Source organism: Hylaeus volcanicus, chromosome 2, assembly GCF_026283585.1.
Source record: "Hylaeus volcanicus isolate JK05 chromosome 2, UHH_iyHylVolc1.0_haploid, whole genome shotgun sequence".
Classification (NCBI taxonomy): domain Eukaryota; kingdom Metazoa; phylum Arthropoda; class Insecta; order Hymenoptera; family Colletidae; genus Hylaeus; species Hylaeus volcanicus.
In genome coordinates this window covers 25208885-25227221 of record NC_071977.1, presented here as the reverse complement: position 1 = coordinate 25227221, position 18337 = coordinate 25208885, and the positions used below count along the sequence as shown (strand labels likewise).

Below are 18337 nucleotides of genomic sequence, written 5' to 3'. Positions count from 1 at the left end.
GAATAGGGACAACTCTAACGCGGAATTAGGACAGCGGAAGGTATCGCCGCCATGGGATCGGCGCAGCTGCTAGACGTCTCTAGAGTCGAACCAACAATGAGACAACAAACGATATCAACGCCAGATGATAGCACCGGGCTCGGACGTGGGACACTCGTAGCTTTCAGCTGAAATAATATCGTCCTGTAATTGGGACAATAGAGAGCGCACCGCCACGAGCGAGTCAGGACATTTCCTGCACGAGGGCCGATGGAAGACATCCCCAACGAGGAATCTAGAGGCAACAGCTGTCATCTCTCGCGTCGAATTGGAGCTTTAGAGAACATCGCATCGGATCACGGGGAAAGGTAAACGTCTCAGACGTCGATTAGGACTAACGAGTTGGACGTTTATGTATACATTTGGCGCAGAAATATAGTGAGTTCATGGAGACTCTAGGGATGAAGTGCTCTCGAGCGTAGATGTCAATATTTTAGGGATGAACCAGTATGCCGGGATAACAGCTCTCGCGAGCAGATTGATATAAATAACCCCCCGATGCTTTGCTAGGCGAACGGAGAACATTTCTCGTCCCGACAAAGAATAAACATTCTTTAACCAGTACATCATATCGAACATTTTCATTTTGTAACCCATGCGATTCGACAGTTCCGTTCTCCCAATTGACAAACTGCCTTGTACGTCGCAGAATCGCTAAACATGGACATTCCTCGTCCCCTCCTTTCGTCAACTCGCCAAGCCTGCGTTTCTTCCGCCAACTATGCTCCAGCCAACGATCAAGCAATGAAACCGCGAGTCAGTTAGCAACGTCCTTGCCTTAGCGGTCGCCTACGTGCTCGTGCTTGGCCACCTACTCGCAGCCGACCTTATTGTCTCGCAATAGTCTTTCAGCCTTGTACGGTCTACGGGCTGACTCTCGGTTGTTGCGTTTGCGCCCCCGTGACCCTCTCTGTCTCGTCCCCGGCGTGGCGCAGCGCGTATTCCCGCGGACAATGCACGGTGCACCACGCGCACGGATGCAACAGGGAACGAGAGGAGGAGAAAGACGAGCAGAGTAACGCAGCCAAAGGAGGACACGAGTGCATCTCCATCCTGGTGTTCGTCTATTTACATAATTGCGGGCTTGCACAATTTTCTCGTCGTAACTCATTTTTCATGGCATTTAGGGCCGGAATTGCACGGCACCGCCGACCAGTCTGTTAGATTATTTTGTAATGAACAATGCCGTCGCGACTCGAGCTTGTCGGAGATCAGATAAATTGTTCGCTTTACTTTTGCCTGAGGACTGATGTCTTCGGTTACGGAAAACGTTGTTCGAAACGGTCTTGATATACTTCGATAAGGTCGCAAAGGCCACGATCTTCAAAGAAATCTTCCCAAAACTGCGCGTAGACTAAGGAAGAAAAAAGCGAGATTATTCGCGAGACCGACGGGGTAACAAACTTCCGGTACGGTTGTTTGTGGATTTTCCCAGCGTGCTAACGAGGCGCGAACTTGAGCCTGAAATAAACGATTCGAATCCCCGAATGGCCGTGCCGAACGAGCCAGCTGCAAAAACGATCGGCCCTCGTCGATGCTGGAAAAGCCGCGAACACTACTCTGTAAAAGCAATCGTGGAAATTTATGGCGTCCACTCTTCTAGAAACGTGTTCGGCGCGGAGTCGAAAGGCTTCGCCGTAGATGGTTCCAAGCGTGTTTGCTGGCCAGATTGAAATATCGCCGGTGTCGAGCCGAAAGGAAGTCAACGAACGATGTTGGAAGCGGGGACTATGCAAATAAGTTCGTTTTTTAATATTTTAGAGACACTCGCTATAAATAAATTTCGAATGCATACGATTTAAAATACATTGTATACATTGTATCATATTGTGGCAATATTAATTGTAATGGCTGAAACGGTGTAAATTAAACGAGAATAAGTTCTCTCCGGTGGGAGACGAAACGAAATAGTAATTTTCGTGATCGCCAGCGGAAGACGCTCCAATTCGCGAAACATGACGTTTCGCTAATTATGTAGCCACGGTTTACTAATTCGCGGATGCCAGTAGTCGCGTTGCCACGCTGCTCACCGCGATCCGGACCAACGGAATTCCAGTTTAATGTTATGTAATAAGCGTCAATCAGTTCTGCCTTTCTGGATTTCATTATGCAGGAATGTTGCACTGCAGACGCGTGGCGAACTTTGGTACCGAATACGTTTGCATAAATTGCCGTGGAATTCGATCCCAATTAATTCGTTAGACCCATTCGCAAAAGCAATCTATACCGCGAAACCTTAACCCTCTGTTACGTAAATTTTATTCTATGATTCGGGAACGAATCTATTCCTTGGCTGTTTATGTATTCGTGAATTAATTAACGCTCGAGTTGCGATACGAGAGCCTCGACTGCACGCCAAAGGAAAATTTTCTCGATTAACCGAGATCGATCTTGTTTTTATCGCGGTTTTTTTATTTGCCATCGAAGATTGACATTACCAACGACTGCCACTTTCATTTCATTAACCAATAATCTAACTAATAATCTTGTTAGCCTCTTATACTACACGTTTTCATCTGACATTTGCTTTTGTTTTCGCATGTGTCGCTCGTGTTCTATTTTCCTTTTAAATCGTGCATCTTAAAGAGTTAATAAGTAGCGCGATACAATGGAAACAAAAAGCAGTTACTTATTGTTCGGAGTAACAGGTGCACGAACAAAGTACAATCTACTGAATATTCGGCCATTGACATACGCCTCTCCACCGGTACAAACAAAAAGTAACGCCTAGAAACATCTAGAATCGGATTAGGTCGGAGAAATTCCATTGCGGCATCTTCCGTGACGATCGTGCATAGAAAAGTCGGAGCGTAATCGAAACGGTAATCGGCATACCGATAATTAGAATCCATTGACGTTCGTCGGAGCGTCACGAGCTTCTTGTCCTTGAGGCATTGACGTCTCGCAAGGGACGTCAACACGAAAAAATCATTTCATTCGTCAATGGCACCTGGGGCCAATATCCAGAGTCGCGAATATTTCGATTCATAAACCGGATTCAGCATAAATCTGCATCGATTATTCGCGGCTTTTGAACGTCATTTAATGAGTTGACGTTAGTTTTGATATTATTCCCGTCCATTTTTTGTTTTTCCCTCTGTGGAAAAAAACAGACTAACGCGACACGTTTTTAAGCTCCTAATCCTATTCGATTCGAGGGGACGATCGTGTACCAACTGCGTCGACGAAACTATCCAGCATGAAATCTATCGTGTCATTTCAATTAATTTCATATGTTTCTTTTATAATTGAGCCATGAAAGACATTCGTTACAAAATCGTTTATTTTATGGACAGGATGTATGGCAATGTGGACTCCATACATATTCTACATCTTTCATACTTTGTAGGAACGAAGACATTTGTTTATCATTTGCGTTATGCATGATTTAAAGAACAGAATGTTGTAAAGACCTTGCGCTAGATTGGTATAGCGCCTTCGCGCTAATTGGTGCAGCAGAGGATCGTCATGGAATCGGGTCAACGGAGGATATAGCTGTCGTTGATCGTAGCAATGCAGGATGCACGTATCCTCGAATGCGGATAACGAAAGCTATGGTTGCTATGGAATTGAAAGGATGCAGGAATCCTTTGCGTCGAAACGCTTCTAACTTTGAATTAGGACAGCTGAGGATATCGTCAATCTAGAATCGGGTCATCAGAAAATGCTGCTATCGACGGGATAGAGAATATCCTGTAGTATAATTAGAGGACAAAATTTATTTACGTTTCCAAGTATACCTTGGATCCCAGATTCGCGTAATTGGGGCAATCCCAGCACCCCACCCCTCTCACGTTAATCACGCGTTTCACGCACCAAACAAAGCATAGTTTAACGATCGCTCGAATAGGGATCACCCATCTGTGTCCGATAAACACGATCGACAAGGTTCGGAGTTAGTAATCTAAATTGCGTCGCCGCGATAACGTTGTCTGGTAAACCGTAATAATGATAACACGCAATTTACGCAGTACGTCATCTACCGAGGACAAGGACGTAGCCTCGCTATTTTAAGTCCACAGATCCATATTGATTTTGAAGTAAGATTATAAGCGAGTAATTTTCCGAATTTACTTGATATTTATCAACGACCCATCGAAACTCTTTGCTCTATTTATAACCCGAGTACACTTTCGCTTCGCAGTGTTTCTTTGCAGTTGCGTTTATCGACGAGCACCGAGAACTCTACCCATCTCTAGAAAAAACAAAAACACCAGAAGAAGTTTGGAAATCGCCCTGAATACCTGGTTGACTCACAGCGTACGGAATGTTTGCGTACCGCTGCGTGGATTCTGGTCAAAAACACTTTAATCTCGCGTTTAGCGTTCTTGGTGTATCGAGCAAAGTGCAGTGGCGATCGTTCGAACAATAAAGATCTGATCGCATCGATCCCGAGGCGTCACTTTCCCGTAACGATCGTGACCGGCGATATCTGGCGCGGATAGCGTGGCTCGTTGTTCCATCGACCAGGTGAGTTATCGAAGGAACACCAATCACGATTGGCGTGGCGAAATTAATTTCTCGAACGATTGTTCGCGACAATCGACGCAGGAGATGTTAATACGTGTTTCGTACTATCGAGGAAATTAGAGATCCATCGAGATTCTAGAGTAGATATCGAGTAGAAAATCCCAGAAGTTTCGATTACGCAATTTTTTTAATTGCGAATCAGTTACCTGAGAATCGACTGTTACGAGTTCTGGTGGGTAATCTATCGAACGAAATGCATACAATGGCTAGAGGCCAAGAAGCCAAGGCAACGGGGAGCACGTGTATGTACTTGGATCTTGGCGCACGTTTGCAGATCTGAGCACAAGTGCCATCATTGTTTTAAACTTTGTCGCGAGGTTGACTCCGAAGCACATATATTTATGTTTTCAATTATTATTACCGCGCTGGTATACGGTAATCCTCGTTGTTCGTGCTCCCCATGTTGTTTATAATTATTTAATAAATTTCAATTTATCGGGTACAGTCAGTCTAATGCTCTAAACTTAAAAAGCACCACGCTAGCTTCTCAATTCGTTATTACCATCCACGTTTCCAGTAAACTTCAGTGATATCCATGCTCTCGACGCTGTTTACAGTTATTTCTTTTCTCGAAAAAAATAACTTTCAATCCATTGGAACCCTACTGTGATACTCCGGGTTTTACGTGTCACGTTTCTCGGCCGAACTCGCCGTCAGGCAGTCATGCCATAGTTCAAGCCGGAACGGGGACGATTTGTCCGCGTGGTCTGCGATTTACGGTATCCTGGAATTCATTGATCGGAAATACCGAGTTGTAGTCGTCAGTGAATCGACTGAAACCGGTTTCGATGGCCAGATGATTTATGCTTTCGAAATATCGTTAGATCTCGACTCCCTGTCTCGCCCTGGCGTTCGTATCGGTCTTTGTCTTCGACGAACGAAGATCGATTCTAGATCGAGCGATCGGCGATCGCGGCGACGTGGAACTTGGTCTATGAGAGGAACTTTGTCATTGACCCGTTTAATCGGCGTTATTGAAATATTTCGGTGAGGGATAGGTGATCTCAACGCGATTAACTTCAATTAAGTCTCGAGCGCATACACACAGGTTTTTCTCGAAGGTGATCTTGTTCCCTCGCGATTTCGCTGCTTCGCTCGTGTCAAGGTGATGCTGCTTTGTCGTCTTTTAACTTTCCTTCTCCTCTACCCGCGCAATTAATTCCGCGAAAGGACGGTCACGGCTTCCACGAGGCACCGTTGCGCGTGGCTTCCGCTTCGACGTCGACGTGCAATTATCGCGTTCACATTGTTGCTAATGAAATACGTAATTATTCATAAGGAAGATGCTGATGATAAATGCGCAGTTATTGTTGCATCATACGCATTGTTGCCGAAACAAAAAGATCCGCCGACTCGCCGCAAATGGCCAGTCCCGGTGTAAACGCAACAGCGTTACAAATTCGCGCGACGAACGCGATTATTTACGACACAGTGTATTCCCGCGTGTTTTTTTCCGTTAAAATTATCCGTAAATTATTTTGCAATTATCGACTAAGGAAAAACTGACGTGCAATTACGTCCGTAAATAAACGGGAATTACCGTGCCGCTCGTTTGTATAATTCTCGCATTAGCCGTTCGGTTCATTGAGAATATCACCGAAATTTCATGTTTCTCACTTCCCTTTCTCTTTTTTTTATCGTTCTTTAAATGTTCCGCAAAACGAGCACCTTGAAAACATCGTCGAGCCAATAACAAAATTTAATAACCGTGCAATTTGCAAAAGTCCCCGTTTTGTGATTTATTTCGTGGCGATTAGGTCGTCGATGACCGGGGATTACCTAAAAGTTTACTCGAACTCTTGGAGAGTATCGAAAGTTAATACATCAGCCTCGACTGTTTCAAATTCATATACGATCTAGAGAACATAGAAAGCGTTGAGGGTAATTCAATTCTGAGTACCCCTAACGCTGGTGTGTTAAAAACACGATCCGATACCCTATCGAATTGATGCGCAAGCTGAAGAAACATAAACGGCGGCGGACATGGTTCCGTTTCGAATATTCTCAACGCAGATTTCCTTGAAAAACGGGGCAGAACTGTGCTGGAGTAAGGTTTCACCCATCTCCGAGGCACATCTGGTTCTTGAAACGAAACGGGACGTAAACGGAGGGTTCATCAGCGGGACACTCGACGGCGAATTTTATTAATGGCTCGAGCGAGGAGTGGCAGAATGCGAAGTCTCCTCGTCGCGGGGGCGGAGAAACGCGGAAGAGCGACGACAACGTCGGCAAGCGTCGGCAGGATACCCGGGTAGCTCGAAATATTTTTCGGTCGTAGCCAGAGCAACAGGTGAACACCCGCTCCTGGGCTCCATTAGAGTGTTTACACGGGAGACAAGAACTTTGAACCGTCCGGTTTAATCTCTTAAGCGCTTCCCGGACACCGTGGCCGGCCCTGAGGGGAGCGGCGGACCAATTGTCGGGGAATATTTATGAATTACGTCATCCAACGCCGTCGAACAATGCGCGAAGTCGTGACGCCTCGCGGTTCCGACGACCCTGAGTTCACGACCTCGCCAAGGACCGCGGTACCGTATTCGGGAATTGTTTTGGGAACGTCGCCGCCAGTCGGGACCGTTCTCGGCGTTCGATGGACTTCGATCGCCCCAGTGTTTTCCCTGTTTACTTTCCGCGTTCCTCTGTAGATCAGTCGAAAAATACGGTAACTGAAGGTTAACGTTTGAGTCTAAACTCTTTAAATTCTGTGCGCGTGTAGTTTGAGATTATTTTTCGATACAAGGTGATGTATTTATAATCCGTGTTCAATTATATTTCCCGTATATGTCTGAAATATTTAAAAGTAATTTATTCGACATCGGTGGAACATGGATGAAATGGAGCAATTCTTCACCGACAATGCATTTATCAATTTCTATGCATTTACTAAATCAATTTTAATTCGCTCCATCCGATGAATCAATGAATTCTTTACTCCTATATTTTTGTTTCTTTACGACATCGACGTAACATATTTAAGACGCCATCGACGTGCCCATTCCACTTGGTTATTTTCGGAATATTCCCCAATATCGATATCGACGCGCACGCATCGATCCCCGGATATTCTGACCGGTCTCGAGTGTGTGCCTGAAATATTTGGGTACTTTAAATGGCCGATAGCAGCGGACCCGTCGGAAATGTTTATCGAGGCATTTGCGCCTGTCGACGCGGCCTCGTGTTTGAGTAGCATTACCCAACGGTATATAAACTTATCTTGCCGTTGCTGGCAATTCAATATTTTTCAATCTTCGTCCTCCGGTCGTAACGACGAGGTATCCGACAGGCCGTGATCAATTTTTCGACTTTATCGCCAGAAATTTTCTTCCCCGTAAGGGAAGAGATTTCTTGAGTTGGTAGCTGTCGGAAACGAATCAACGGTGTTATTTGACACACACGAAACCTACATATTAGGGCAAGAGCGTCGATGGACGAAAACAGTTCTGATGCGAGACACACGACGCGTTATGGGTCACGCGAATGAGACCGTGACGCATGGGGTGAGTCAGAGGGAGAGAAGGTGAATCTGCAAAGGGGTCTACCGTGGAACTATCGATGACGATGAGCGTGATGCCTCCTTACATTTACTTTTTTATTGGATCTCATATTTTCATATCAACCGAGTCCTTGGACCATTCTTCGAATAAAAGGTGAAATTAATCCCCTTAAGCTACGACTTAAACTCCAACAGCCTTGGACCAAAATGTGATGTTTACATTTGGCCCGAACAATACACTACGGTTCATTTTAGGACAGATTTCACAGAAGAAGATGGACAGTTTTTGCAATATTTCGAATGTTTACACCTGTAGGGTATTCGAACGTGTCTATTTCGTGGATCGGGAATTAGGTGGATATTGCGCAACGTTATCTCGGCAAAGTTTTTCCCCGATCGCGAAGGAGGTGGGATAGAGAGCACGTCAGTGTTGGGACTGGTTATCGATCACGCGACACGTGTCAGTCTAGACAGATTGACACGGTAACCTATCGGTTAGCCAATAATAGCGAAACCTTACCGGGACGCGGCGACGTGTCGTGCAGCCTGTAGCGACACACCTCAGCTATGCTAAGTCTCGTGAGTCGCCAATCTGTCAAGCCAACTCCGAATTTCCGGCAATAGCGCAAGAAGCCTATCTGCTTCGAGGCCGACACCACCAACCCTTTATAGCGTTGAAACGACATTTCGTGAATCGCTGAAATCCAAGCAAATGCTGACAAACTAAGGGTAGTTGGTTTACTAAGGGTACTTTCTTGAAACAAGTGTCTGTAATAGTTACACATGTTGCAACTTCCGAGGAACATCATTCTAAGAGCCATCAAGCCAGAAGCATCATTAATAAAAAATTAATTGTCGACATTAAGCACGTCCATCGTGGAATCCTGAATAAAAGACGAATAATAACATACATTATTGAGATCGCTATTACTTACTAAACATTATCCATAACTCGTGCATACGTGTAAAAGGTCAGCAGTATAATGAAACCGTTGAATTATTCAGTCTAACCGTCCGCCTCAAACATCATTGCCTAACACCAACCGTGTACTTACACTCTATATACTGCCGTACAGGTATACAACCTTCGTGAAAGTGTATGAAAAAAGTTAGCGTTTTAAGAATGTCCCCGCAAAGTTTTATGTACCTTACTGTGGACTACTCTAGAGTCTAGAGCGACTATCCAACTCGCGAGTGTAGTATTGCGAATGATAAAAACCGTTTCGATCGATAATAGAAAAACTTTGTCACAAACGAGCGAGTGTTCCCCTCTTCTTTCGTTTTCGCATTCGTCGTTGCGTTCGATTTCCCGTTGCACCTTGTAATCAGAGGCTCGCCGTGACAGCTTTTAATCGAGCCACGATCGTGCGGCTATTGCCTGTCTGCGTTGCGCAAGCGATGCGATAATCTATGATCCGAATCTAGAGAGGGAATTATATCAAAATGCTTTCTCGTAGCACCCGTGGACTCGATGGGGGGTTCGTATAACAGAAGTTTCAGCCTAGGATGCGCCACGACTGGCCGCAAACACGAAAAGGGACCTCCTTTGGTCGGGTACGGGCTGGAAATCACTGCGGTCGTTGTCTCGACTCTCTTTGCTCGTGGCTTCGCGTTGAAATTCGAGCGCCTCCGGGCTGCTGCGGTTCATTCATCATCCCGCGCAATGGAATCCGCATAACTGGAACACCTTCCATCCATCTCGCCCCCCACGGCCTCAGAGCGTCCAGACGGCTTCATCCGATTATACCGATTCGCGGGTCTCGATCTACCCTCGTTATCAAAGGGTTACAACGTCTTGGAGCAGTATCTGGGATTAGCATTTGAACAGTTATAGTATCACGGATAAACTTGGAATATTCGAGTGCCGCGATACCTCGATTATTGCAGAAAATTAGGGCTGAGACCTCCTGCAGTAATCGAGGTGTAAGCAGTTGAACGAGTAGATCCGTATCTCCGCTAAGCTGAACCATCCTAATTTACACAAACTAACTATAAAAGAAATACGAAGCGAGAGACACTCGGTGTATAAAATAAAAGAAGAGATGCATTCGAACGAATCCTTCGTTTTTTATTTGCTACATACACAGACTCCGCCGTGATTAAGGGATTCCGCGAAGCCGACTCTGGGTATTTCGTTTTCTTTGTTTTTGTTGATTTGAGTCGAAACGCTTTTAATGAGATGGATTTGTTGTTCGAAGTTTTCAAGACTGTTTCGCTATGCGCCTGAGAGATTCGAGGTTTTCACGGAACCGTAGTTATGAAATCTTTTCTCGAGAACGAATTCTACTGTAATTACATAGTCGAGGAGAACTTCGTTGCAGAATCGTAGAATCGAACTTCGATGGTTTCAATGTCTTCTTTTGTTCGGGACCGAAAGGGTCATTCGATGCGATTGATTATCGTTTCTATAGTCGCTTCTGGGGTAACGATATTTTTGCGGACGACTGATACAATTCTTTCTTCGTTGAAAATAAAATTGTCAAGGCCAGAAGGTTTATTACGGAAGGTTACCAGAAGGTTATATTATGACTTTTACTCCGTCCAATCGAGTACCACTTTTGTCTAAATTCTAGCTACTGTTTCCGTCGCAATTTCCGACAGAAGATTGGTGACAGTGTCTTCGACGGTTTGTTAACCGACGAGCAACAATCGCGGAGCACGCTTTCATCTCGCTCGCGTTTACAAATTACAGAATAAACGCTGCTTTTCTCCTCCCGGTAGCCAATGATCAGATAATGCGAGCAAATAATTAATTTCGTTACAATCGAATCTCCAGCGCATCAGCGAGGCCCGTTTCTCTCGAGAAATTATTTGCATAAGAGAAACGACTCGCGGAAGATAGCGTCGCGAGTACACCTAGAAATTAGTGTTCGCGCTCGAAGAAGCTGCGATCGTATCTTTCGTTTGAAACTTTTACCCTGACAATGGGCTCCAGATTGGCAATACTGACGTCGTTCGACTTTCAAACCTTTGAAACTCGACCCAAGCTGAAAATACCGCGTTCAAGCGAGAAGTATCACAGAAGACTATTAAAATCGATGGAAACGCATGGAACTGTATTTCCATTCCGCGAATCATCGTTCACGGTAATGTAAACGATTCCAAGCATCCGAGGGCCAAGTCTTTTAGAAGCCATCAATCGCGAACCACTCGGTTTACGCAATCACACGTCCGGCAAACGAATAGCCAATTTTTTCCGAGAAACTATTGGCACAGCGGTGATTTACGAAAGCATCGCGGCGGACAGGTAAACACGCGGAATGAGACGGAATCAATTTTTAGACAGCCTTTCGTTTTAGACTTTGAACGTATCACGGCGTGGAACGAGGATTACTATTTTAAAAATACTTGTATTTTCTCCTGACTATTTGATACTGTGTTTAACCAAGTTTTTACTGCATAGAGTAAAATTGCAAGTATGACTCGATAAACCTATTCGAAACGTTACTGCGATCGCATGTTTAAAATTGAATATTATCAAAGCTTCCTCCTACCAATACATGCTCGCGACAAAACAGCGGTTTTCTACAACAAACTTGAGAATATTTATTTTTTCTCCGTCGTTTTCGAGGATCCAGAAATTGGCGGGACGCAGTGACTTCTCAAAAACCGCGAGAAATCCTAGCCTTCCCCGAATCGCCGTAAATTCGTTTACCGCGAGTCGCCACGTCTTGTTATCTGCCCACACGGTCGGACTGAAAATACATTATGCGTTTCTTAGCGCCGGATTTGCGTTGCGTCCATCGGGAGCGTCCAATTGCGCCGTGCTCAAGTTCGACAGCGATCCTTATTTGCACGCAGCTAGAGACCCTGGACTTTGCAACGTTTCTGTAAACACAGTTACTTGGAATATTATTTTTAGGTAAGAGAAATTTATAGAAGACGCTGAGTATCTTGCTGGTTACTTCCAGCATCCATGAATGGAAAGGTCGATCCTGAAGAGACACGTGTGCAAAGTTAAAATCTGCGACAGATTTACCACATATTTACATTAATTTTTTATTATTACAGATATTCATCGTTATTCCTCTTATTTTTAAATTGTATACCATCATTCTTTATTATCGTAGATAATTACGAGGACGATTGATGACCGATTATTTAGAATTATTTTGACTCGTGCGACGTCTAGTTTAATTTTCTATTGTTCGTTTCAGGATTCCGACGCGGACGGCGATACGAACGTTGCATGCAATTCCCCGACCGTAAGTAGATCCCAGATTACTTATTATTTCGCGTTGTTAAAGTTTCCCCGCGAATATTCCACGAAGAAATGGCGCTGATGGTAGACGAAACGACGAAGGGGGCGAAATCGTCGACTACGGTCACGTTTGCTCGACCCAAGACGTTCTTATTTACGACGCTCGACGCTTGGCGTCGATGTTGAGAAACGCGGCAGCTAGGGAAACGCGAAATGAGCGTACGTGCCGGGGAGAAGACGAATTCCCAGTGATTCGCCGCGAGACAGGCACTGTCGTCTTTCTTCGCCCCTTCTGTTCGATCTTATCCCCCTGACTCCGACGAAATCTGCACCGAGGTGCGACGTTATTGCATTTTTATCGGGTCTCGGCGCTGATCGTTCGCGCAAGCGCTCGTTTCGCGAACTAAGAACACGCTAAAATGATTTCTGGCTAAAGCATCCAAGCTCCTGTTTCATCTTTCTGCTCGTTCGACCGTATATCTGCCCCATTTTTTAACAGCTTCCAGCGTTTTCGCAAATGCCATCAAAGTGTATTACCCGAGCTGTTAAACGAGTAAAGAATGCGCCAGCTGAACGCGAAAAAACTTGGTAATCGAACTGTTGATTCAAAACATAAAGATGCCCCAGTACGACGGTCTACTTGTTCCTCATTTATTTATTGACACGCATACAACTTCGGATCTCGTAAACGCAGCGCGACGACGCAAAAGTTATTTCAAAACATTCGTTACACCGCGAATGTTTTTCTGTTTCCTTTCCTAATTATGATGAGCACGCGATAAAATGTTAAACCTCTCGATAATCTGCGTACTCGAACAACTGTTCATCCGCGTTATGAAAGTACGAGGAACTTCCGCTATTCGACGATTTGTTTTCGTCTTTTCTTCCTTTCGTTTATCAACGCGCGAAACAATAAGTTTGGAATTCTTCGACGTGACATAACATCGCGGAAGTTATTTGTGGTCGTATCGCTTCTCCGTTTTTTTCTCCTAATTATAGCGGGATTACAATGAAACGCTGAACTCGTTTGATAACCCGCGTTCGCGAAACCCGAGCGTTTATCACGGTTGTTTCCGTGTTTTGTAAATAAGCTTAATCTCGACCGCGAGGAGGCTTTCACGAAAGTCGAAGGTCGACTTTCTGTTTCCTGTTAAGAGTAACGCTGATAAAATCGTGTGTCGAATGACGTATCGATGATAAATCATCTCGGCATCGAAACAATTATACGTTGCCGATCTACTCGAAAAAAGAACTAAAATTCTCCGAAATCTGGCGCAACCACTTTAAAGTGATCGCATCTTTTATGAATAACAGGTTCCCAAGAAATACATGTTTACAATCGTGATCTCATTTTTCGAATACCTCGGGACTGTTTTATCGAAACGCCACGGTAAGCTCTGTAGATAGAGATAAAATTCCGTGCGATTGAGTTTTTCTTTATTCTCTACTTTTGAAGACAGGCTTGTCGATACACCTATCGTAAAAAATCTGCCATAGTCAAACCCTTGTATTTCTACTCAAATTATTAAGCGCCGAGAGCAGACGACATTCTTACGCAAAATTGGAGGCAAGTCTATGCCTATGCAGAGGGTTTCGACGATTTCGAATGAGGTCCTTCGCGACAGTCGCGAAACTCCTCGCGACTGTAGGGCGAGCGGAATTCAATTGTCTCGACGAAACAAAAATCTTTACCGATTCGCGAAGCCGTCTTCCAGACCGACAAATGGTGTTCCCGTGGAAGAAAGGTCCGCACTCTCGATACAGGTGTCTGCATCTCGCATAAAGACGTTCTCCTCCCCGTCCGAGCCCGTCTTCCATATAACACCGTTGTTGCTTCATCCGACAAAAGGCATTGTTCTCGCGAAGCGGCGCAACCGAATAATTGCCTTATCGACGCCGGCGCAACTTTCCTGAATTGCGTACTTGTTGCACCGGGGACCGGCTCCCTTTACGCTCCGTGCGCAGCCCTGCCGCTCGCAACTTCTCTTTCAGCTGCGTGGAACCGCGCGGGACACGGGGGACAACGCGACGTTTCTCGTGTTTCAACCCCCCATTTCTCGTTTCTCTTTCTCCGGCTGCCAGGCGCACAGAGATGAGCAAAATTCTCGCCGGGATACAAATTTCGAGCGGGAAACAAAGGAACACCGCTCTTACACCGTTGATCGTTGGAGGGGAATTAGAATCTTAACCCATTCAGTACTGAATACTCTGAATACTCTAATTTTTATTGAAAACGTTACATTAAACACGAAAGATTAAGTCGAATCCGATTATCATTCCAAAAATAAGATTGCAAAAAGAATAGTTTCCAGAGCAAAACCGTACCACCCTTATTATATTTCACAGTTGGATCGAATAAGCGTCAGTAGTGAATCGGTCTCGTTCGTCATTTATTATTCGAATGAAAGTTCGCCCATCTCTGGCACCCGCCGAACCAGCGAGCCGGCCAGACAGCCCTGAATCACTCGAGGGCGAAAAACTAGAAAATAGGATTCGAGCGGTCCGACACGCTGTTATTCCCTGAACGGGCTGTGCTTCGGATTCAGGCTTCTGCGACGCGGAACTATGTGGCTTCGGGGATTGGAATACGCTCGACATGCTCGCGCATCCCTTCGTCGATTGCGGCCAGTCGGTTTACAAACAGTCCGTTGACGCGACATCGTTCAGAGCAAAAAAAGAAAGAAACAAACAAAAAACGAGGGACAAATCGGCTTTTATTAACCCCTTTCGCGGTCGAGTATTTGCTCGTTGGCAAAGAGCTGCGTCCCTTTCATCGATGCCGTTTTGTTTTCGCTTGTTTGGAACCGCCGATCGACGGGCTGGTCGCAAATCTTAGAAATTTTACACGATTTAACGGATGGCTCGAAAATTGTCGCGATGAGCGACGTTGCTTCACTGTTTCTTTAAAACTGATTTCTAAAAGGGGTACTTTCTTAACCCTTTCAAACCTGGCGTCCACAATTGAGGACACAAAATTAAAAAATTACCGACACTAATGTCCTTATTTGTGCACACGAAGAAAAACCAGTTTTCCTCGAAAACTACACTATTAGGATTTTTTACAATTTTTCCAATACTAATGTTAGCCGAAGTTAACCCTAGAAATTAAATCACATTAGTACGAGAAAAAAGAATAATTCAGCTCTGAAAATGTTAAAAAGTGAGAATTGTCGTGGAAGAATTTCTGTAGTGAAACTGATTTTTTTATAAACAGGGGTGTCTAAATAGTCTAGTCGGTGAAGGTAAACGAGATTGGCCAAAAAATAGTAGATAGAAATATTCCGAAGTAAATTTAGCCGTGGCGTTAAGGGTGGCGCCGAGGAGCGGGGGTGGCGCGAAGAACGACGAAAGAGGAGCAAAAGAGCGGGGTAACGACTGCGAGTGTAACTTATCTGCAACGTGCAGGCGGCACGCCTGCGTTTACTCGTGTAAATCGTCGGTTTACCTTTTCCTCGGTTACTCTGACTTCTTTTTCGACGCCCACGGGCGACCGGGGACGGCTGAATGGAGAGCAGAAGGGGTACGTGCAAACAAAGATACGTGACATAAGTGCGACGCGGGCGAAACCGTAATAACCCTACCGAGGATCCCATTCGTGTACAATGCTCAGAACGTGGCGGGAATCTTTGACTTGTTGCTCCTCATCCTTCGGAATAATCCTTCGGAACGTGTACTTGTTATTTAATCCTTTATCGCATAATGCATCTGGTTGGGAAGTCGATTGAAGCATAAACGGGATACAGGAGTGTATGCAGGAAAAAGTTTAGCTTCCACAATGTTGTCAAACGTCTAGAAATATCCGCGATTCGGGTTAATCGAATGCTGACGCGTTTCGAGTCAGCGTTATGCTTTCCACCGGAGGAGGAGGATGATGGATGATCTGGGAAAATGGCAAAACAAATTTCTAATTATGGTACAGAATATGATGAATCGTGACGGATGACTCGGTGAAAGAGAATTCGGATGGAACGATCGAACATGGTAGGAGTTTCTAATCTAGGTCTACTTGTTCGCGTTTATCGCGAACACTTCATGGAAAAATAATATATCCGGGTTTTTAAATTAATGCGGGAGGTAGTTGCTTATCACAGCTTTCCTCTGGGAAAAACATTACCGAATTACGTTATGTATAATCACAATCGTTCTTAAAAATCAATAACTCGCATATCGCAAAGTATTCCGATTGCATTAAAAAGCAATGAATAAATCACGCTTCAAATTACGATATTCGTGGAATTGTTTTAATTCCAGGAGGAAGATAATTATGTTTGAAGGGGAAATGGAACGTCTGACATTACGCATGCAAAGTAACGAGGAATTTTGGAAAAAATTGTATTTAAAATGAAACGAATGAGTTTTTATTCAAATTAAGCAATTTGTCGCGCGAGTCGTCGATATTGTATTTCTCATTATTCATTGTTTCCCTGGAGCGAGTGTGCACGCCGGCAGTTTCCGTGATTGAAACGTATAAGACGTCGCTGAGGAAATCGCAAACGTATTCTCGAGTCACTGGATTATGTTAATGACCCGCTCCCGACGTATACGATCAATTCGGACTTCCACCGGCTAGACAGTTTGTCTCTGCGAATGGTTTCGAGCGAACCAACGCCTACTCGAATCGTTTTCTTCGATGAATACGTGTAAATTCAAAACTTCCCGCGAGAGGGATCACTGGAATTCGTCAAATTCTTAAATACCAATGTCTTATTTCCTTTCGAAGCGACGCGCCACTTGCAAAGATCGTAGCGTTCCGGTGGGACAGGAAACGCTCGTCCTGTTTTTGCGTTGCAAAGATATTTTTTCCGTCCTTTTTCCGGCGTATCTGATCGGATACGTAGCGCAGACGATCGCAGAATCTCGGATGGAAATTCAAACAGCTCGAATGACCGTGTCTTTGTCACCTAGCAGAAAATGGCAATGACGCCAACGCATAATTCGAGAGGCGTTCCACGTAGAACGCTGAGTGGAATTGGTTCTCAGAGCTTGCGTAACTTCGCAACAGTTTCTGTAAACACAGTTACAAAGCGACAATGTGTGAAGTCTAACTAACAGGATCCAAAACTTGCTCGAATTGCAATTTTTGACGGCGCAGACGTAGCATCCATTTCATGGGAACTCGTTTCCGAATAGGTCTCCGAAAATGAAAGAAGAAAATAATTTAGATAAATGATTCCTAGGGCCCTCTACGTCCTGGTTTCTCTCGAAGAGCGCTAAAAGACGCGATCAGAGATAGCGGAGTGTCTATCAGTTTCCACCGCAGGAAATTGTGAGGCATAACAATCCTGAAGGAAATCGCGGAGATGTACGTTGTGGTCGATTTTTACGAGAGCTATTAAGTTATACAAACGGCCGTTTCTTATGCTCCGTCAGTCCACCATTTCGCGTATTATCGATACCGGATAACGTAAATTTTCAACTGCGACTACCGTCCACCGAACGGAATGTACTCCGACTCGTTTACGTTTCCGCTACTATTAGCGTTGAAACAACGATAACAGTAGCTCCTTGTCGGTTACGTGCGCCGGTATTCGTGACTCTCAATCCCGGTTCGTGTCGATATAACTTTGCCGATCTTAATCGATCTAGTTCCGACGCTGTTTAGCGGGTTTGGTGTTGAAAGTGTTGCAAACTAATTGCGACTCTTGAAAAAGGGAGGTTCACGTCTTGCTATCATTTGCACACTAATGACGCGATAAATACGAAACTAATTAATTAATCCCAAGCAGAAAGCTTCCATCTCTTAGAGAGTTTAACGCTTGAGGTAACATAAAAAAATTGATTTCCTTTAGGAAGGTTATTTCTCTTCATTTCTAGCAACGAGATCGAAATCACGATTCGCCTGCGCATTTGTTTACCAGCCCCAGTGTTCTTCAAACGCGTGGAAAACATGTCTAACGCGTCCGATGTTAATTTTCTAGACGAGCTAGCCGATGTTTGTCGATCACCGGCAGCTTGAAGGAGAATCGATTATAATTGCTTCCTCGATCCCGCTTCTTTTTCTTTGGTCGGTTCAATGGGACGTTATCGCGAAGCACGATTGATTACGCGAACGCTTCCGGGCGGTAACTTTTCGC

General features: G+C 44.7%; 1 protein-coding gene across 1 annotated transcript in view; it reads left to right on the top strand.

Annotated features, from left to right (window-relative positions):
- Window positions 1-18337, top strand: part of LOC128872229 (3-phosphoinositide-dependent protein kinase 1) — a 451269-nt gene that overhangs the window by 277374 nt on the left and 155558 nt on the right. Inside the window, exon 5 of the mRNA XM_054114690.1 lies at window positions 12220-12267. Within this exon, the coding sequence (XP_053970665.1) occupies window positions 12220-12267 (48 nt within the window). The remainder of the gene's footprint in view (window positions 1-12219; window positions 12268-18337) is intronic.